Source organism: Oenanthe melanoleuca, chromosome 18, assembly GCF_029582105.1.
Source record: "Oenanthe melanoleuca isolate GR-GAL-2019-014 chromosome 18, OMel1.0, whole genome shotgun sequence".
NCBI classification, from domain to species: domain Eukaryota; kingdom Metazoa; phylum Chordata; class Aves; order Passeriformes; family Muscicapidae; genus Oenanthe; species Oenanthe melanoleuca.
The window spans coordinates 2,281,869-2,297,933 of NC_079351.1; the positions used below are offsets into that span (position 1 = coordinate 2,281,869).

At 46.7% G+C, this 16,065-nt stretch overlaps 1 protein-coding gene across 2 annotated transcripts in view; it reads left to right on the forward strand.

Moving 5' to 3' along the window:
- ABCA5 (ATP binding cassette subfamily A member 5) overlaps positions 1-16,065 on the forward strand; it is a 37,418-nt gene that overhangs the window by 10,986 nt on the left and 10,367 nt on the right. For both annotated transcript variants that reach the window (XM_056506108.1, XM_056506109.1), the window contains exons 9-25: positions 158-346; positions 584-731; positions 1,362-1,530; positions 2,991-3,049; positions 3,505-3,615; positions 4,575-4,750; positions 5,114-5,233; positions 5,972-6,110; positions 7,494-7,584; positions 8,550-8,689; positions 10,726-10,845; positions 12,314-12,515; positions 12,750-12,919; positions 13,401-13,534; positions 14,360-14,497; positions 15,115-15,228; positions 15,434-15,604. In XM_056506108.1, coding sequence (XP_056362083.1) covers positions 158-346; positions 584-731; positions 1,362-1,530; positions 2,991-3,049; positions 3,505-3,615; positions 4,575-4,750; positions 5,114-5,233; positions 5,972-6,110; positions 7,494-7,584; positions 8,550-8,689; positions 10,726-10,845; positions 12,314-12,515; positions 12,750-12,919; positions 13,401-13,534; positions 14,360-14,497; positions 15,115-15,228; positions 15,434-15,604 — 2,391 coding nt within the window. The remainder of the gene's footprint in view (positions 1-157; positions 347-583; positions 732-1,361; positions 1,531-2,990; positions 3,050-3,504; positions 3,616-4,574; positions 4,751-5,113; positions 5,234-5,971; positions 6,111-7,493; positions 7,585-8,549; positions 8,690-10,725; positions 10,846-12,313; positions 12,516-12,749; positions 12,920-13,400; positions 13,535-14,359; positions 14,498-15,114; positions 15,229-15,433; positions 15,605-16,065) is intronic.

Genomic DNA, 16,065 nt, shown 5'->3' on the forward strand with positions numbered 1-16,065 from the left:
AATTAAATTATATGATGGTCAGAGGCAGCTATGGTGTTTTCCTTAATTTTTCTACACAATTCCTATACTATTATTATTACTATTATTACTATTATTACTATTATTACTATTATTATTATTACAATACCTTCCTATCTGCTTTTCCCCCTGCCCTCAGGTTTTCTTTGCCCTGATGCTGACTCCTCTGTTTAAGAAATCCAAGCACGTGGGGATTGTGGAGTTCCTGGCAACTCTGGTTTTTGGCTTTGTGGGTCTCAACATTGTCCTGCTGGAGGATTTCCCCAAATCCTTCGTGTGGATCCTCAGCCCTTTGTGTCAGTGCAGCTTCCTGATTGGTGTTGCACAGGTAAATCCCCACCTGCACCAGCCATGGATCATTTGCAAAGGGGTTTTAAATAGATATTTTATTTTTAACAAGCTAGTGATGTTGGAGAAAAAGCTTTATTTGATAAATAAATATCCAGCAATGTCAAGGAGCTGTTACTCATTGTGATCTCAGACCCTTTCTCATTATTTTGGTTTTTTTGCCAAGTTTTGCACTGTGCTGTTTTGCCTTTTTGGTGTGTGACATCTGTGCCTGCAGGTCATGCATCTGGAGGATTATGAAGATGGGGCAACATTTGCAAACATCAATGCTGGTCCTTACCCTCTGTGTATCTCTCTGATTCTCCTGGTGCTGGACAGCATCTTCTACCTGCTTGTAGCTGTCTACCTTGACCAGGTGATCCCAGGTGAGTTCCTGAGATCCTGAGCCCCCCAGGCTGGCATCTCCCCTAAATTCTGTGCAGAAGGGAGGTGATGCTGTTTTCACATAGAATTTTACACTTTTATCTGAAATAATTTATATTCTGTTAAAACTGTGAGATGTGAGGAGACGTTTTGGCCTGGCTTTAAAAAGGTAAATTTTCCCCTATTTCTAGAGGAAAAACTTCTTTCTTGAGTTAACTGCAACCTCACAATTTACAATTTCCTCTTGGAGGGCTGGAAATCAAAGACTGCTCTGCCTCTCCCTGTGACAGAAGCAGTTGAACCTAAAACACAGAATAAAGTCATTAATCTTGAGATTAAAGCCTGGTTAAGCCCCTCAGCTCTCTTCACCTCCAGTCCTTCTCTTTTCTCCCTGCCACATTTAATTCACTGCTCATTCAGCACTGGGGATTTCTCTGGAATAAAAGATTGGCACATTTATTTAAATACTCAGCAAAAGTGGAGCTGCCAGCAGTGGGCAAAGGGAATCTGGGAATTTGGCTGATGGAATTGCTCAGGAGCAGAGGTGTGGGCTGGCTGCAGGAGGAGCTGAGAGCCCAGAGCTGAGGGATGTTTGTGGTTGGAATTAATTCCCTTTATTGCTTTTCCCCCAGGGGAGTTTGGGCTGCGGCGCACGCCCTTCTTCTTCATGAAGCCCTCCTTCTGGTCAAAGCACAGGAAAAACTACAAGGAGCTCTATGAGAGCAGCATCAATGGCAGCCTGAGCTTCAGTGAGATTGTGGAGCCTGTGCCTGCAGAGTTCCAGGGCAAGGAGGCCATCAGGTAGAGCCCCTGCCCTGCCTGGGGCTGAACAGCTCACCTGAATTTTCAGGGCAGGTTGAGAACCAACCTTGGCTCTTCAAACCAGAGCCCTCCACAGAGAATCCCCATATCCCCATCCTCAGGGCTGTGGATCAGAATAAATCCTTGGGGAGAGGCTTTGGTGTGGGCTGAGTTCCCCTGCCCAGCCCTGCTGCTTTTCCATTCCTTGGTTTCTCACTGAGGCTGTGAGCAGCTGCAGATGTTGGTTACAGATGTTGGAATGGGAGGGTTCAGCTCCTGGGAGTGCACATTTGAGGGGAAAAACCAGAATTCTGGGTTCATGGGAAGGCTGTGGTGTTCTCCTAGACCAGAGGGGAATTTCATGGTGGTTTTGCTCAGCTGCCACCTACAAGATCTGAAGAAAACAGGGGAATGGTGTCCACACTGTCACCTTCCGTGCTGTGCTTTGTGTCACCTCTTGTCTTGCTGTCCTGTGCTGTTTGGGGTTCCTGAGCTGTTGTTCCCAATGTCCTTTTAGCCCTTGTTTCCTCATTTCCCAGTGGTGTGTCCTCATGGGAGATGGGGAACTCTGCATCTCCACTCCTGGCTGGCTTTACTAATCCCAAATATTTGAGTTTGGTGAGCAGCAGGAGTTTTGTGTTGCCCACAGCACCCACATCTCTTTGGGCATCTGCCACAGGTTCAGGAGTCCAGTTTTAATCCTGATGTTCCCATGAGAACATCATGGCTGTTGTTGCATTATTCATCCACCCAGGACTCTTTCCACATTATCCCTCCACCAGCTCCAGCATTTTCACACAGTCTTGTCATCTTCCCATGTGCAGGTTTTATTTTCTTTCATACTCATTCTGTTCCCCATTACTCGCCCTCCATAATCCACTCACCATCTCATTTTCAGAATGATGAGGCTTCCAAAATCCATTCTTGGTTTGGTGCCTCCAGATAAACTGGTTGTTCTTTTCCTTTGGAAGAACAGCAGGGCTGGAGAGGAAGGTTTTTACTTCTCTCTCGGCTTCCTTTTACCTGATTTTGATCAAGGGCTGTCAGGAATCACATCTTTGGAGTCCATTCTGCTGACACCTCTTTTCCATCTCGTGTCTGTGGAGTTTCTGTTGTGTTGAGCAGCTGCTGGGGAATAGCTGGGGAGAAGAAGTTCCCTTTCCTCTCTTGGGAAGCCTCTAGTGCATTGTTGCACCATGTGAAAGAGACTCAGATTTGAAATAATTCAGATTATCATCACAGGAAATACCTCAGAAGGGGACCAGGAAAAACTTTCTGATGCCAGAATGGAGATGAGCAAAGTTTTGGGAGAAGCTGTCCAGTCTCTTGACTTGCCTTGATGGGTTTTTAACACAGCTGGTGACACTCTGGTTGGCTTGTGCTTGTTGCTGAGTGTTGATGTCTCCAAATGCCATGTAAAGGTGCTGAGATAGTTGATGCCATGATCTGTCTTCTTTCAGGATCAGCTGTGTTCAGAAAACATTCAGGAAAAAGGGAGAAACCGTGGAGGCTCTGAGAAGTAAGAACATTTCAGCTTTTTAGCTGCTCGTGGGATGCAGAGGAGCAGTAGCTGAGTAGCTGAGTGATTTTTGTGTGTCAGTTCAGGCTGGGTTTGGTTTCTGTTGGAGGGGTGGGGCCCTGGAGCACAAATGCCAGATATGCTTGTGTGTGTCCTCTCTCACAGTGGTGTCTAAAATGAGCCCTTCATCCCTCAGGAATGCCTGCTGGCATCACTCCCAGCTCCTCCTCTGCCCTGTAGTGATGTCCCCTCCCCTGCCCCACCTCCCTGGTGGTGTCACCTCCTTCCCCTGGGTCCCTTTGAGACGTGGCCACCCCAATGGGTGGGACCATCCCAGCCTGGCCATGGGGTGTCCCCCAGGCAGAGAGTGAATGCAACCCCAGATGTGAGCATCTGGATTGAGGCTGGGGAGCCAGGATCCCCCCTGACCCTGCTCTTGCTGTGCCCTGGAGCAGATTTGTCCTTTGACATCTACGAGGGGCAGATCACGGCGCTGCTGGGGCACAGTGGCACCGGCAAGACGACGCTGATGAACATCCTGTGCGGGCTGTGCCCTCCCTCTGACGGTGAGTGCGGGGCTGCAGCACCTCTGCTGCTCTGTGGCACCTGCTCCAGAGCTCTTGGCTCCTGTTTCACTGGGTTATCTTAAATGAGCAAAGCAGCTAATAGTTAAAAAGGTTATTTATTACAAACCACATCAGCCTCAGAAGGCAATAGCAAAAAGCAATGGCAGAAGCAGTGGCAATAAGTGAATGGCTAGAAGCCAGAATGGCTAAAAGCAAGTGGCTAAAAGCCACATGGCTAAAATCACCAACTCTCCCCAATACAAACTCTTATATAGGATTTTTCCAACAAGCTGAGACACAAGCTCAGACCACCACTCCTCAACCTATTAGAATTCTGGTTTCTTAGCACACCAGGTTACCTATAGAACTACACATACACTCTATCTTGTTCTATCTAAGAAATGTCAGCAATATTCTTACTATAGCTCTATTATGTCTAAGCACTGTCTACAACTGTGGGCCTGGAGCCTCTGCTGAAGATATCAGTGTGTTTTCAACCTTCACTAGAACTTGCTCTGCTACTCTGGCATTTGGAACCTTTCACTTACTAAAAGCATTAGAACTCACCCTAAAATTACTGACTTATTTAAATGTCTGCTTTATGTGTGAGTGGCTTAATATACTTCAACCCATCCAAAGGCTTTAATTCAATCCCTGCACTCTGATTTCTCTCTGAAGGATTAAGAGAGACCCCTGACTCAGTGACTCCAGCACTGGGGGATCCCTGCTGCCCACCCTGGCCTGACGCCCTTGGTGCTGGTCCCAGCTTGCACCCCATTTTCTCTGGGTGAAGTCTGAAAGAGCCCCTTGCAGTCCTGTCCATGCAGGGCTGTGAAATTCTCTCTGCTGATTCCATTTCCAGAGGAGAGTTCCCAGCCCACGGCAGGGGTGGGAATGAGCTGAGCTTTAGGCCCACCCCAACCCAGCCCATTCCATGATTTGGTGCTGGTTCCTTGCAGGGTTTGTGTCTGTCTACGGGCACAGAGTGTCTGAGATCGAGGAGATGCTGGAGGTGCGGCAGATCGCGGGGGTGTGTCCCCAGGCCGACATCCACTTCGACATCCTGACTGTGGAGGAGAACCTCTCCATCTTTGCTGCCATCAAGGGCATCCCCCAGAACGATTTGATACAGGAGGTAACTCACCTGGCCACGGCTGTTGTCTTAAGTGTTCATTTTTAACCTGTAAATCAAAATATCCCTGCAGGGTTTTCCTTTTGCAGGGAAATACTGATTTGTGGTACAATGCACAAAGAGGCACAGACATATTTAGGCAAGGATAAACCTCTAATTTTTCCTAAGATTAAATTGCCCATTAAATATTTTAAATCTGGTATTTAGGTCCAATTACCATTAAACTTTGTGTATAGGTTGTGCAGTTCACAGAACACACTGGGAAACAGCAGCAGCTAATTTGAGTGTTAATTGTTAATATTCTAGTTTTAAAAATTAATAGTTCTTTTTTTTTTAAACAATAAATGTGCTTCTTGTGTTTTCAAGGTGCAGAAGGTGTTGCTGGATTTGGAGATGCAGCCCATCAGGGACAATCAAGCCAAAAAACTGAGTGGGGGGCAGAAGAGGAGGCTGTCAGTGGGAGTTGCTGTTCTTGGGAACCCCAAGGTGAGAGGGCTGGAATTATTCCCAGCTTGGTGTTGCTGATCCATGGAAGGCTTGGTCTCTCTTGTCAAAACCAGCTAGTGTGCAAAATACAGAAATTGTTCCTTTGAGCCACTTTTTATCTTCATTTATAATTTAATTACAATCATATCAATCTCTCAACCTTTGTGCTTGAGGCTCAGGTAGTGGCAGCAGCTTTGGGTTTGATCTCTTTGGCAAATAGATCACGTGGCAAAGTTTTGTGTGTCATTTCTGGCAGGTAGCATTTATCCCCAGCAGTGAAATTGTTGGATGCTTTTCTTCCAAAGCCACCCATGAGCAGGAGCAGAGCCAGAGAGCTCTTTTGTGTTACAGCTCTGTCATTTCTGGCCTGTGAGGATGGGGACTGCTTGGAGATCTGTGGTTAAAAATGATGAGTGTGACAGTTCCTGGGGGTTTAACAGCAGGTGTGTGCATTTAACCTTCAGCAGAAAAAGTGAATCAATGGCTAAATTATGATTCTACCACACAATTCTGTTGGAACCAGAATAAAACAAGCTGTGGCATTAATTCATTAGAGGATTTTTCTGTTTGCCACAACAGGAGATGGATTTATTCAAAGCACAGTGACAAAAGCTTGTTAGTGTGGGATGTTCCCAGTTTCAGAGGAATACCTGGCAGGTTGCAGACAAACCCTCCTGGCTGTGCTGGGGAGGGATTTCTGAGCTCAGGGCTCTGTAAAGCCCTGCTGGTCGTGCCCAGGTTCTGCTGCTGGACGAGCCCACGGCGGGGATGGATCCCTGCTCGCGCCACATCGTCTGGAACCTGCTGAGAAGCAGGAAAGCCACGGGAGTGACCGTGTTCAGCACCCACTTCATGGACGAGGCTGACATCCTGGCAGGTGAGCCAGCCCAGCCTGCCTGCTCCCCAGCCCTGGCTGCCCTGGGGTGACTGTATATCCCCAAACTGTCCTGGTGATGGTGGATGTTGAGTGCTGCAGCTTTCAGGCTGGTTCCAGGAGTGAAGGGGGAGAGAAAAAGTGCAGAGTTTGTTACCAGAGACTGCCCTTGCTCCCCCACATCCTTCACACAGACTGGGTTGTGTGCAGTGGACAGCAGGAGAGAGCTCTTCCTTGCTTTTAGTTACTTTTTCTGGCTAGCTGAAGCAGAGAAACTCCCTAAACTAGAGTAGTTCTTCACCTTCTTCTTGTTGTTCTTCTTCTTCTTGTTGTTCTTGTTGTTGTTGTTGTTGTTCTTGTTGTTGTTCTTGTTCTTGTTCTTGTTCTTGTTCTTCTTGTTCTTCTTGTTCTTCTTCTTGTTCTTCTTGTTCTTCTTCTTCTTCTTCTTCTTGTTCTTCTTCTTCTACTTCTTGTTCTTCTTGTTCTTCTTCTTGTTCTTCTTCTTGTTCTTCTTCTTGTTCTTCTTCTTGTTCTTCTTCTTGTTCTTGTTCTTGTTCTTCTTCTTGTTCTTCTTCTTGTTCTTCTTCTTCTTGTTCTTCTTCTTCTTGTTCTTCTTGTTCTTCTTCTTGTTCTTCTTCTTGTTCTTCTTCTTGTTCTTCTTCTTGTTCTTCTTCTTGTTCTTGTTCTTCTTCTTGTTCTTGTTCTTCTTCTTGTTCTTCTTCTTGTTCTTCTTCTTCTTCTTGTTCTTCTTCTTGTTCTTCTTCTTGTTCTTGTTCTTCTTGTTCTTCTTCTTCTTCTTGTTCTTCTTCTTGTTCTTCTTCTTCTTCTTCTTCTTCTTCTTCTTGTTCTTCTTCTTCTTCTTGTTCTTCTTGTTCTTCTACTTCTTGTTCTTCTTCTTGTTCTTCTTGTTCTTCTTGTTCTTCTTCTTGTTCTTCTTCTTCTTCTTCTTCTTCTTCTTCTTCTTCTTCTTCTTCTTCTTCGTCTTCGTCTTCGTCTTCGTCTTCGTCTTCGTCTTCTTGTTCTTCGTCTTCGTCTTCTTTCTTCTTCGTCTTCTTTCTTCTTTCTTCCTTCTTCTTCTTCCCCCACCCCTGCTCTGAACTAAAAACCCAAAAAATCACCAAGAGCTCACACCTGTAGCTCACCAGGCCTGGCCTGAGCCACAACATTTCCCAGTGCTAGAGGGACTAAAAACAAACCTATTAAACAAACAGGTTTTTTCCCACTTCTCTCCAAAAATTTCCCCAAACCAATTAACAAATAAACCCCATTTAAAAGTTCCCTCCTAAATTTCCCCTAAACCAGAACACGGGGGTGCCCTTGCTGTGGGATGCAGGGGGGCTTTGGGATGAAATCTGGATTTTCAGAGGGGCCCTGCTGCCTTTGCAGATCGCAAAGCTGTGATTTCCCAGGGGATGCTCAAGTGCCTCGGCTCCTCCCTGTTCCTCAAGAGCAAGTGGGGCATTGGCTACCGCCTCAGGTAACCCTGTGTGTTCATCCTGCCCTCAAACCCCAAATCCTCTCAAACCCCAAACCCTGCTGTGTTTTCATCCTGCCCTCAAACCCCAAATCCTGCTGCACTTCAGCATTCCCTCAAACCCCAAATCCTGTCAAACCCCAAATCCTGCTGGTTTTTCAGCATTCAGTCAAACCCCAAACCCCCTCAGATCCCAATCCCTGCTGTTTCTCAGCATGCCCTCAAACCCCAAACCCCTTCAGACCCCAATCCCTGCTGTTTCCCAGCCAAACCCCAAACCCTCTCAGACCCCAAACCCTCTCTGACCCCATCCCGGCTGTTCCCAGCCAAACCCCAAGCCCTGTCAGACCCCAAACCCCCTCAAACCCCAAACCCCCCTCAGACCCCAAAGGCCTTTAGACCCCAAACCCCTCAGACCCATCCCTGCTGTTTCCCAGCATTCCCTCAGACCCCAAACCCCTCAGACCCCAATCCCTGCTGTTCCCAGCATTCCCTCTCAAACCCCAAACCCCTCAGACCCAACCCTGCTGTTCCCAGCCAAACCCCAAACCCCTCAGACCCCAATCCCTGCTGTTCCCAGCATTCCCTCAGAGCCCAAACCCTCTCAGCCCCCAAACCCCTCAGACCCACCCCTGCTGTTTCCCCCTCAGAACCCAAACCCCCTCAGATCCAGCCCTGCTGTTCCCAGCATTCCCTCAGACCCCAAACCCCTCAGACCCCAAACCCCTCAGAGCCCAAACCCCTCAGAGCCCAAACCCCTCAGCCCCAAACCACCTCAGCTCCAAACCCCTCAGCCCCCAAACCCCTCAGAGCCCAAACCCCTCAGAGCCCAAACCCCTCACCCCCCAAACCCCCTCAGCCCCAAACCCCCTCAGCCCCCAAACCCCTCAGCCCCAAACCCCTCAGACCCAAAGCCCTCAGCCCCAAACCCCCTCAGCCCCAGACCCCAATCCCCGCCCTGTTCCCAGCATGCACATCGATGCCTACTGCCACACGGAGGCCACCACGGCGCTGATCCGGCAGCACGTGCCCTCGGCCGGCCTGCTGCAGCACAACCCCGAGCAGCTGGTCTACAGCCTGCCCCTCAGGGACATGGACAAGTTCCCAGGTAGCCGCGGGCCATTTCTGGGCTTCTGCCATTTTTTGTGGGGTTTTGTGGGGTTTTGCCTTTATTTGTGGGGTTTTGCCATTTTTTGTGGGGTTTTGCCATTTTTTGTGGGGTTTTGTGGGGTTTTGCCATTTTTTGTGGGGTTTTGCCATTTATTTGTGGGGTTTTGCCATTTTTTGTGGGGTTTTGCCATTTTTTGTGGGGTTTTGCCATTTTTTTATTTGTGGGGTTTTGCCATTTATTTGTGGGGTTTTGCCTTTATTTGTGGGGTTTTGCCTTTATTTGTGGGGTTTTGCCTTTATTTGTGGGGTTTTGCCATTTTTTGTGGGGTTTTGCCATTTTTTGTGGGGATTTGTGGGGTTTGGCAGGGATTTGTGGGGTTTTGCCATTTTTTGTGGGGTTTTGCCATTTATTTGTGGGGTTTTGCCATTTATTTGTGGGGTTTTGCCTTTATTTGTGGGGTTTTGCCATTTTTTGTGGGGTTTTGCCTTTCTTTGTGGGGTTTTGCCATTTTTTGTGGGGTTTTGCCATTATTTATGGGGTTTTGCCATTTTTTGTGGGCTTTTGCCTTTATTTGTGGGGTTTTGCCATTTTTTTGTGGGGTTTTGCCATTTTTGTGGGGTTTTGCCTTTATTTGTGGAGTTTTGTAGGTATTTGTGGGGTTTTGCAGGAATTTGTGGGGTTTTGCAGGTATTTGTGGCGTTTTGAAGATATTTGTGGGGTTTGGTGAGGTTTTGCATTTATTATTTGTGGGGTTTTGAAGGGATTTGTGGAGTTCTGCAGGTATTTGGGGGGTTTTGCATTTATTTGTGGGGTTTTTTAGTTATTTGCGGGGTTTTGGCAGGTATTTGTAGGGTTTTGTAAGTTTTTATGGAGTTTTGCAGGAATTTGTGGAGTTTTGCAGGAATTTGTGGAGCTTTGTGAAAGCATCCTCTTGCACAGGGCTCCAAGGAGCAGGGCTGGCCTGCAGCAAGAAGCAGGAAAGTCCCAAATCTACAGAAATCCTACAAAAAACCTACAGAAATCTTACAAAAAACCCTACAAACCCCTGTTGTGAACTGCAAAAAGCCCTGAAATTCCATGGAGAGAGGGAGCAGAGGGGAGGATCTCACTAGGTGGCAGCAATTATCTGAGGATAATTGGGCAGGGCTCCTTATGGCCTCCCAGAAATAAATGGAATAAACCAGCACCCTCTGCACGGTGTGGGAAGCCAAGGGAGCATCAATATTGATGGGAACATGCAGCTGGTATTCCAGAAATGTTGTTTTTTCCCTGTTGTATTGGAGTTAATGATTTATGTGCTTTGCCACTGGATGCACTTTGCTAAAAGGCTGAGACGGAATAAATTCCCCCAAACTATTTCAGGGAGCACAACTGGGACAGGAGAAGTTGTGGAGGGTTGAGGAGTGTGGTCAAATATCCCAGTGCTCCTCCCATTTGATATATTTGAATTTCCCTTCAGCCTCACCTTGGCACTGAAGCTCCTATTTTTTAAAGTCCTTATTTCACAGGATTGACAAAAACCCAGTGACATTTTCCACCCCAAGGTGCTGTTAAGTTCTCCCACTCTGAACCTCATTTGGTCTTCAAGCTCTCTGGGAATTCTTTTTAATATATATATATATATATATATATATAAGTATGTATTTTCACAGATATAAAATGGCTCAGTGGTTTTATTTCTAAGATCCTTGTGCAGGGATTTAGACAAGTTGTCCTGGGGATGATTTTTCCAGGAGAGGTCACCTTGAACCTGCCCTGAGGAAACTTTGAGCCCAGGAGCTTCAGGATGCTGAGACAGTTTTTAGAAGCACCACAACTCCAGCAAAACCACATTTCCTGACCACAGAGACTGAAATTTAATGCTAAAAGCAGCCTATCCCACCTTGGTTCTCAAACCACCACCTGTGCCTTCTGATTTATTTGCTATTCCCACATCCCTGCTGGTTCTCAGGAGGGTTTGGGGGTGGGTGTGATGTGCCTGAAGGAATTTTGGAAGTGCTGGAGCAGAGTTTCAGAGCTGCCTCTGTCCCCAGGTTTGTTCTCTGACCTGGACACCCATTCCCACCTGGGGGTCATCACCTATGGGGTGTCCATGACCACGCTGGAGGACGTGTACCTGAAGCTGGAAGTGGAGGCAGAGATTGATCAAGCAGGTGGGAAGGACCAGGGCTGTTCCCCTCTGTTGTGTTTTAATCTTCTTTTTCTGCCAGGGTGGGGATTAAAAGCTCAGGATGGTATTTCTTGTTCAGACTCAGATGTTTATTAATTCTTATCTGTATTACAGTCCCACAAACTCTGAGTTCTGCAGCACCTCAAGCTTACAAACTAAAAATGGAGACATATCTCTTTCTCTGCAAGGCCTTTTAAGGACCAGCTATCCAATTAAGAAATGACACCTAAATTATTTTTACTTTTAACCCAATAATCAACCATCCCTCAGTGTGGATTTTTCTATCCAATTAAACCCATGAAGAAGAAGGACAAATCTCTGCCCTAAAACCTCCATCTTGCTTTATATATATATTACTATATTCTAAAGCCTTAAATTCTAAATTTTTCACCATGTGGTATTACACACTTCTATTCCAACTACACAGCTTTAATTCCAGTTCTGTCAGTTTTACTTCTTAATTTTTCATCCAGCCAGCTCACATCTGACTGCTTGGCTTCACAGTTTACTTGCCTTTTAAAATGCCCTTTATTTTCCTAATGGAGTTTACTTTCAAGAAATTATAAATGGGCAGGATAAAATTAATTTTCAGCCTTTTGTGTGAACAGTAGCTGCATTTAGGGCTGAAACAGCTCAGCTTGTGTCACTTTAAATTGACTTTCTGTCCAAATGAAAAGTTGAGACTGCTTAATACTGCTTCAGAATGAGTCAGTTGGGTTTTTTGATGTCAGTTTTGAATGGTTTGAGCTGTTTTAATTGTTCTAGAGCTTTCTGTGTGATCCAGAATTATTAGTGTGAGTAAATATATGTACTCTGTAGTGACTGGTATGGAAATTACTCCCTAATTAGACTGCCCTGCTGCACAGGGTTCCTGTGTGGGTTTAAGAGGATTTAGCAGCAGGATCTGCAGGTGCTGGGTCATGCAGGTGCAGTCACAGGCCAGGGGTATGAAACTGGGGCAGAGCTGCACCTTTTGGTGGCAAACTTTTGAATCATCAATCCCAGGGGTGACTGGGGCTGGATGGGGCTGGAGTCTCTGTGTTCATGGAATGGAGGTGGCCCTTGGTGCCACAGCTGGACTCAAGGATCTCAAAGCTCTTCTTCAGCCTTGTTGATTCATGATTTAAAACAGCAGGATTTCCCAAGGAAATGCTGCTTTATTTCTGCTGAATCAGCTTTAATTGTGTGCCATGTGTGTGGTTGGGCTGGATCAGAGTCACTGACCTTGGGGTTAAACTGAGGGATGGGATGGGATCCATGGGATGGAATGGGATCCATGGGATGGAATGGGATGGGATCCATGGGATGGGATGGGATGGGATCCATGGGAGGGGTGAGGTGACTTCTACAACAGCAAGAACAAGGAGTCTCTGGCCCCTGGCTCCAGCTGCTCTCCCATTTCCCAGCTCTCTCAGAGCATCAGTTCCCTGTATTTCTCTGCCCTCTCTCAGATTACAGCGTGTTCCACTCCCAGCAAGCTCAGGATGAGATGGACACCAAATCCCTGGATGACATGGAGCAGAGCCTGCTGGTGCTGTCTGAGGCCAAGGCACCAGCCATGAGCAACTCAGCCCTGTGGAAGAAGCAGGTTTCCACCATAGCCAAAGTGCATTTCCTCAGTCTGAAACGGGAGAACAAGTGTGTCAGAGTTATGTGAGTACTGGGGCTTTGTGTGTCCCCAGACCTGTCTGAGGGACACCAGAGAAAGCACATCCTGTCCTTCAATTCCCCCCATAGTTACATTTTAAAAATAGCGAGTATGGAGATGTAATTTCTGCTAATAAATGGGTTTTTGGGGGGTAAGGGAGATGGTTTTTTATCAGCATGAACAGAAAGCTGGGTTGGCTTTCACTGAGTTGTAATAAACCCCAATCTTATTTCTTTCAGGTTGTTGCTTTTCCTCATTTTCCTTGTAGTTCAGATTTTGTTGTTTTTCATACATCACATCATCAAAAATGCTGTGGCTGCCATCAGACTCTCCCCAGATCTGTACCTGCTGAAGCCTGGGGAGAGCTCTCACAAGTACAGGAGTCGGCTGCTGCTGCAGAACTCCACAGGTAGGGCAGCAGCTCCTTCTCCACTCCTCTCCTCCTCCCAGCTCTTGGGCTTGGGAATGAACTTTCTCCTTGGAATTAACCCAGATGAAGAGTTTCCAAGTGCCCAGGGGTGATAAATTGTCAGTCTGTGCCATGGGGTTTGGTTTGGAGATCCTCCTCCCACCTCCACCACCTTGTTCTTGCTGTGTCAGAAGATGATTCAGGTGAAAGAAGTGGCCAGAAACATTGAGATAAATCACCATTAAAATCCTGCTGTAAAACATCTGGGAAAATTCCTTTTTGTTTCAACTGAGGATGTTTTAAAAGTGCCCAGCAGGAGCCCAGGCAGTAGAAACCAGCACCTTTTGAGCTGTGCATTGATAATTCTGTGTCAAATCCTGCAGGCTGGTGATGAGGAGGGATTTAAAGACATGCCTTGGGGGTGACTGGATTGGATGATCCTGAAGGTCTTGAATGATTCCATGTTGTTTTCTGTCCCCAGAGTCGGATATCAGTGACATTGTGCACTCCCTGGGGAGCATGAACATCCTCTGGGAGATGTTCAATGACAGTGATTATGTCTCAGTGGCACCTCACAGTGCAGCTCTCAACGTGTTTGCCCTCGAGGCCAGGCAGGTAAGGCTCACACAGGGAGCAGCTGCTGGGGCTGGGCTCTCAAATCCTTACCTGAAAAGCAGCTCTGGAGTCATGGAATCAAATAATATCATATTGCTTATACAACAGGCTGCAGAGTGGGAATATTAGCAAAGTAGATGTTCTTCCAGAATTATAATTACAGTAAGCCAATCAAACTTCCATCCCCTTTTCTTCCCCACAAGGACACAGAAAGCCAGGAGAAATGTTCTACTTCACAGGACACCTGGCAGAAGAATTTTTTATGTTTTTTTTTTGTTAATTTGTACTGACTGAATTACAGTTTTGACAGAAGTATAATTCCATGGCTCTCTCATGTGTAAAGAAGAATCAGTTTCTTGGGCTGTACGTGTTCACAGTAACAGGAAGATCTGAATTTTGGGATCATATTTAATCCCCAGCAAGGGAACTGCTTTACAGTGTGCCAGCTCTGGCTCTTGTTCTCATTTTTATTCCCTGACACTGCTGCCATCAGTGTGACACTGCTGCACATCTTTGCCTGTCTGGTTTGAAGTCCATTAGCAGGATCATCCCTTGTGTGTTTTGTTTCCCAGACTGTAATTGTCTGGGGTGCCATTTGTCAGAGTGTCACTGCTCTGTGAAACATGCTGGGAGTTTATTTCCAGGAATTTCTCCTCTGAGAGCAGGAGTTTTCCTGACTCAGGCTGTGTGTGAGGAGCACCCTGAGCAGCCCAGAGCCTCCTGCAAAGCACTTGCTTATGCAGAATTTATCCCAGTGTTCAGGTTTAATTAAGGAGAGCCCTCTCAGGGCAGAAGGATTAATACAGCACATATTTTTCTTCCTAGAATTATGTTTTCAACATCATATTCAACAGCACCATGGTGCATTCCCTGCCAGTTCTGATGAATATTGTCAGCAACCTCCTGCTGCGCAGCCTGAACGTGACTGAGAGCATCCAGATCTGGAGCAACCCCTTGATTCAGGTGAGCAGCTCCCAAAAAATCACCCTGGGACACTGGGGGGAGGGCAGAGCATCCCTGGGTGGGAGGGGGAGTGCAGAAACACCCCCCAAGCCAAGGGAAAAGCTGGTTGGGGCTGTCTGGGGGGTTTGAGAGATGTGAAAGGTGAATTTTGCTCCAGGTTGTGGAAGGGGAGGACAAAAGGGGCTTGGAAAGAGGATGTTGTGTCAGGAATTGAAGGTTGGGTGGGGCTTGGAGCAACCCAGTCTTGTGGGAGGAGGTGGGGGCTGGAATGAGGTGATCCCTACAGTTCTTTCCAGCCCAAACCAGTGAATTAATGATCCAGTGAATTAATTCATTATGAGTTTGTTGGAGGTTGCCTGCATTTCTTGGTCTGTGCTGGAAGGGCTTTTGGAAAAGGAGAGGACCTGCTGCAGGAGATAAATGCTCTGACAGTTCTTCAGTTATTATTTATTCCTCATATAAATTCTCCCACAACTTCCACAGGTGTTTTTCTTCCTGCTGCAGCTCAGGTGATCTTGACATCCACAGGCTTTTTATTTTAGCATTCACAGCCATGTTCCAGCTCCTAATGTAATATAGTCAATTCTGGCATTGAATAAATGTGATTTCTATCGCAGGATCTTCCAGACACAATTTTCAGGCTGGAGATCTATTTTGAAGCTGTGTTACTGGGAATCATCATCACTGGGATGCCACCCTACTTTGCCATGGACAATGCAGAAAACCATAAGGTAATGTCCATGCAGAGATGCAGGGGGTTCAAAATCCTGGGATTTGGGGAAAGATCCCAAAGGGGTTTAAAACAACACCATGGGTGGCACTGGGGTGGAGCAGATTTGGGAAAAGCTTTTCTGTGCAAAGCTCAGCTTGGCTTCAACAGGGGCAGATTCACATAAGGTTAATTTTAATTAACAGGTGATTAATGTTGTGTTGCAGATCAAGGCTTACACCCAGCTGAAGATTGCAGGGCTCTACCCCTCAGCTTACTGGACTGGCCAGGCTGTGGTGGATCTGCCTCTGTTCTTCTTCATCCTCACCCTGATGATTGGCAGCCTCTTTGCCTTCCACTATGGTGTTTATTTCTACGTGGGCAAGTTCATGGCTGTGGTGAGTCAGGGTTACTTTGTTCCCTACAGGTTTTTCATTTTCCTTGCTTGATTCAGCTGGATTTTCCCCATGGATTCACAGAGGAAACGCTGCTGGCACAAAGAATTGTTCTTCATGGGGAAAACAGCTCCAGGTTGGGAGTTTCATTCAGGGCTGGAATAAAACACAGCAGCACCAGGGGAGGTTTAGGTTGGACACAGGAAGAATTTGTTGACAGAAAGAGTGGTTGGGAGTGGAGTCTCAGTCTAGAAGGTGTTGAAGGAATGGCCCTTGGTGCCATGGTCTGCTTGCTTTCACATCTCAAAGCTCTTTTCCAGCCTTGTTGATTCTTAAAACCAGGATTTCCCCAGTAAATGTTCCTTTCTCCCTGCTGCCTCAGCTCTGTGCTCTGCTGAGATGGAGAATTGCTGTTTGCTCCAACTGCTGCTGCTGCCAAGGGCACAGTGACTGAGCAGAGCCCA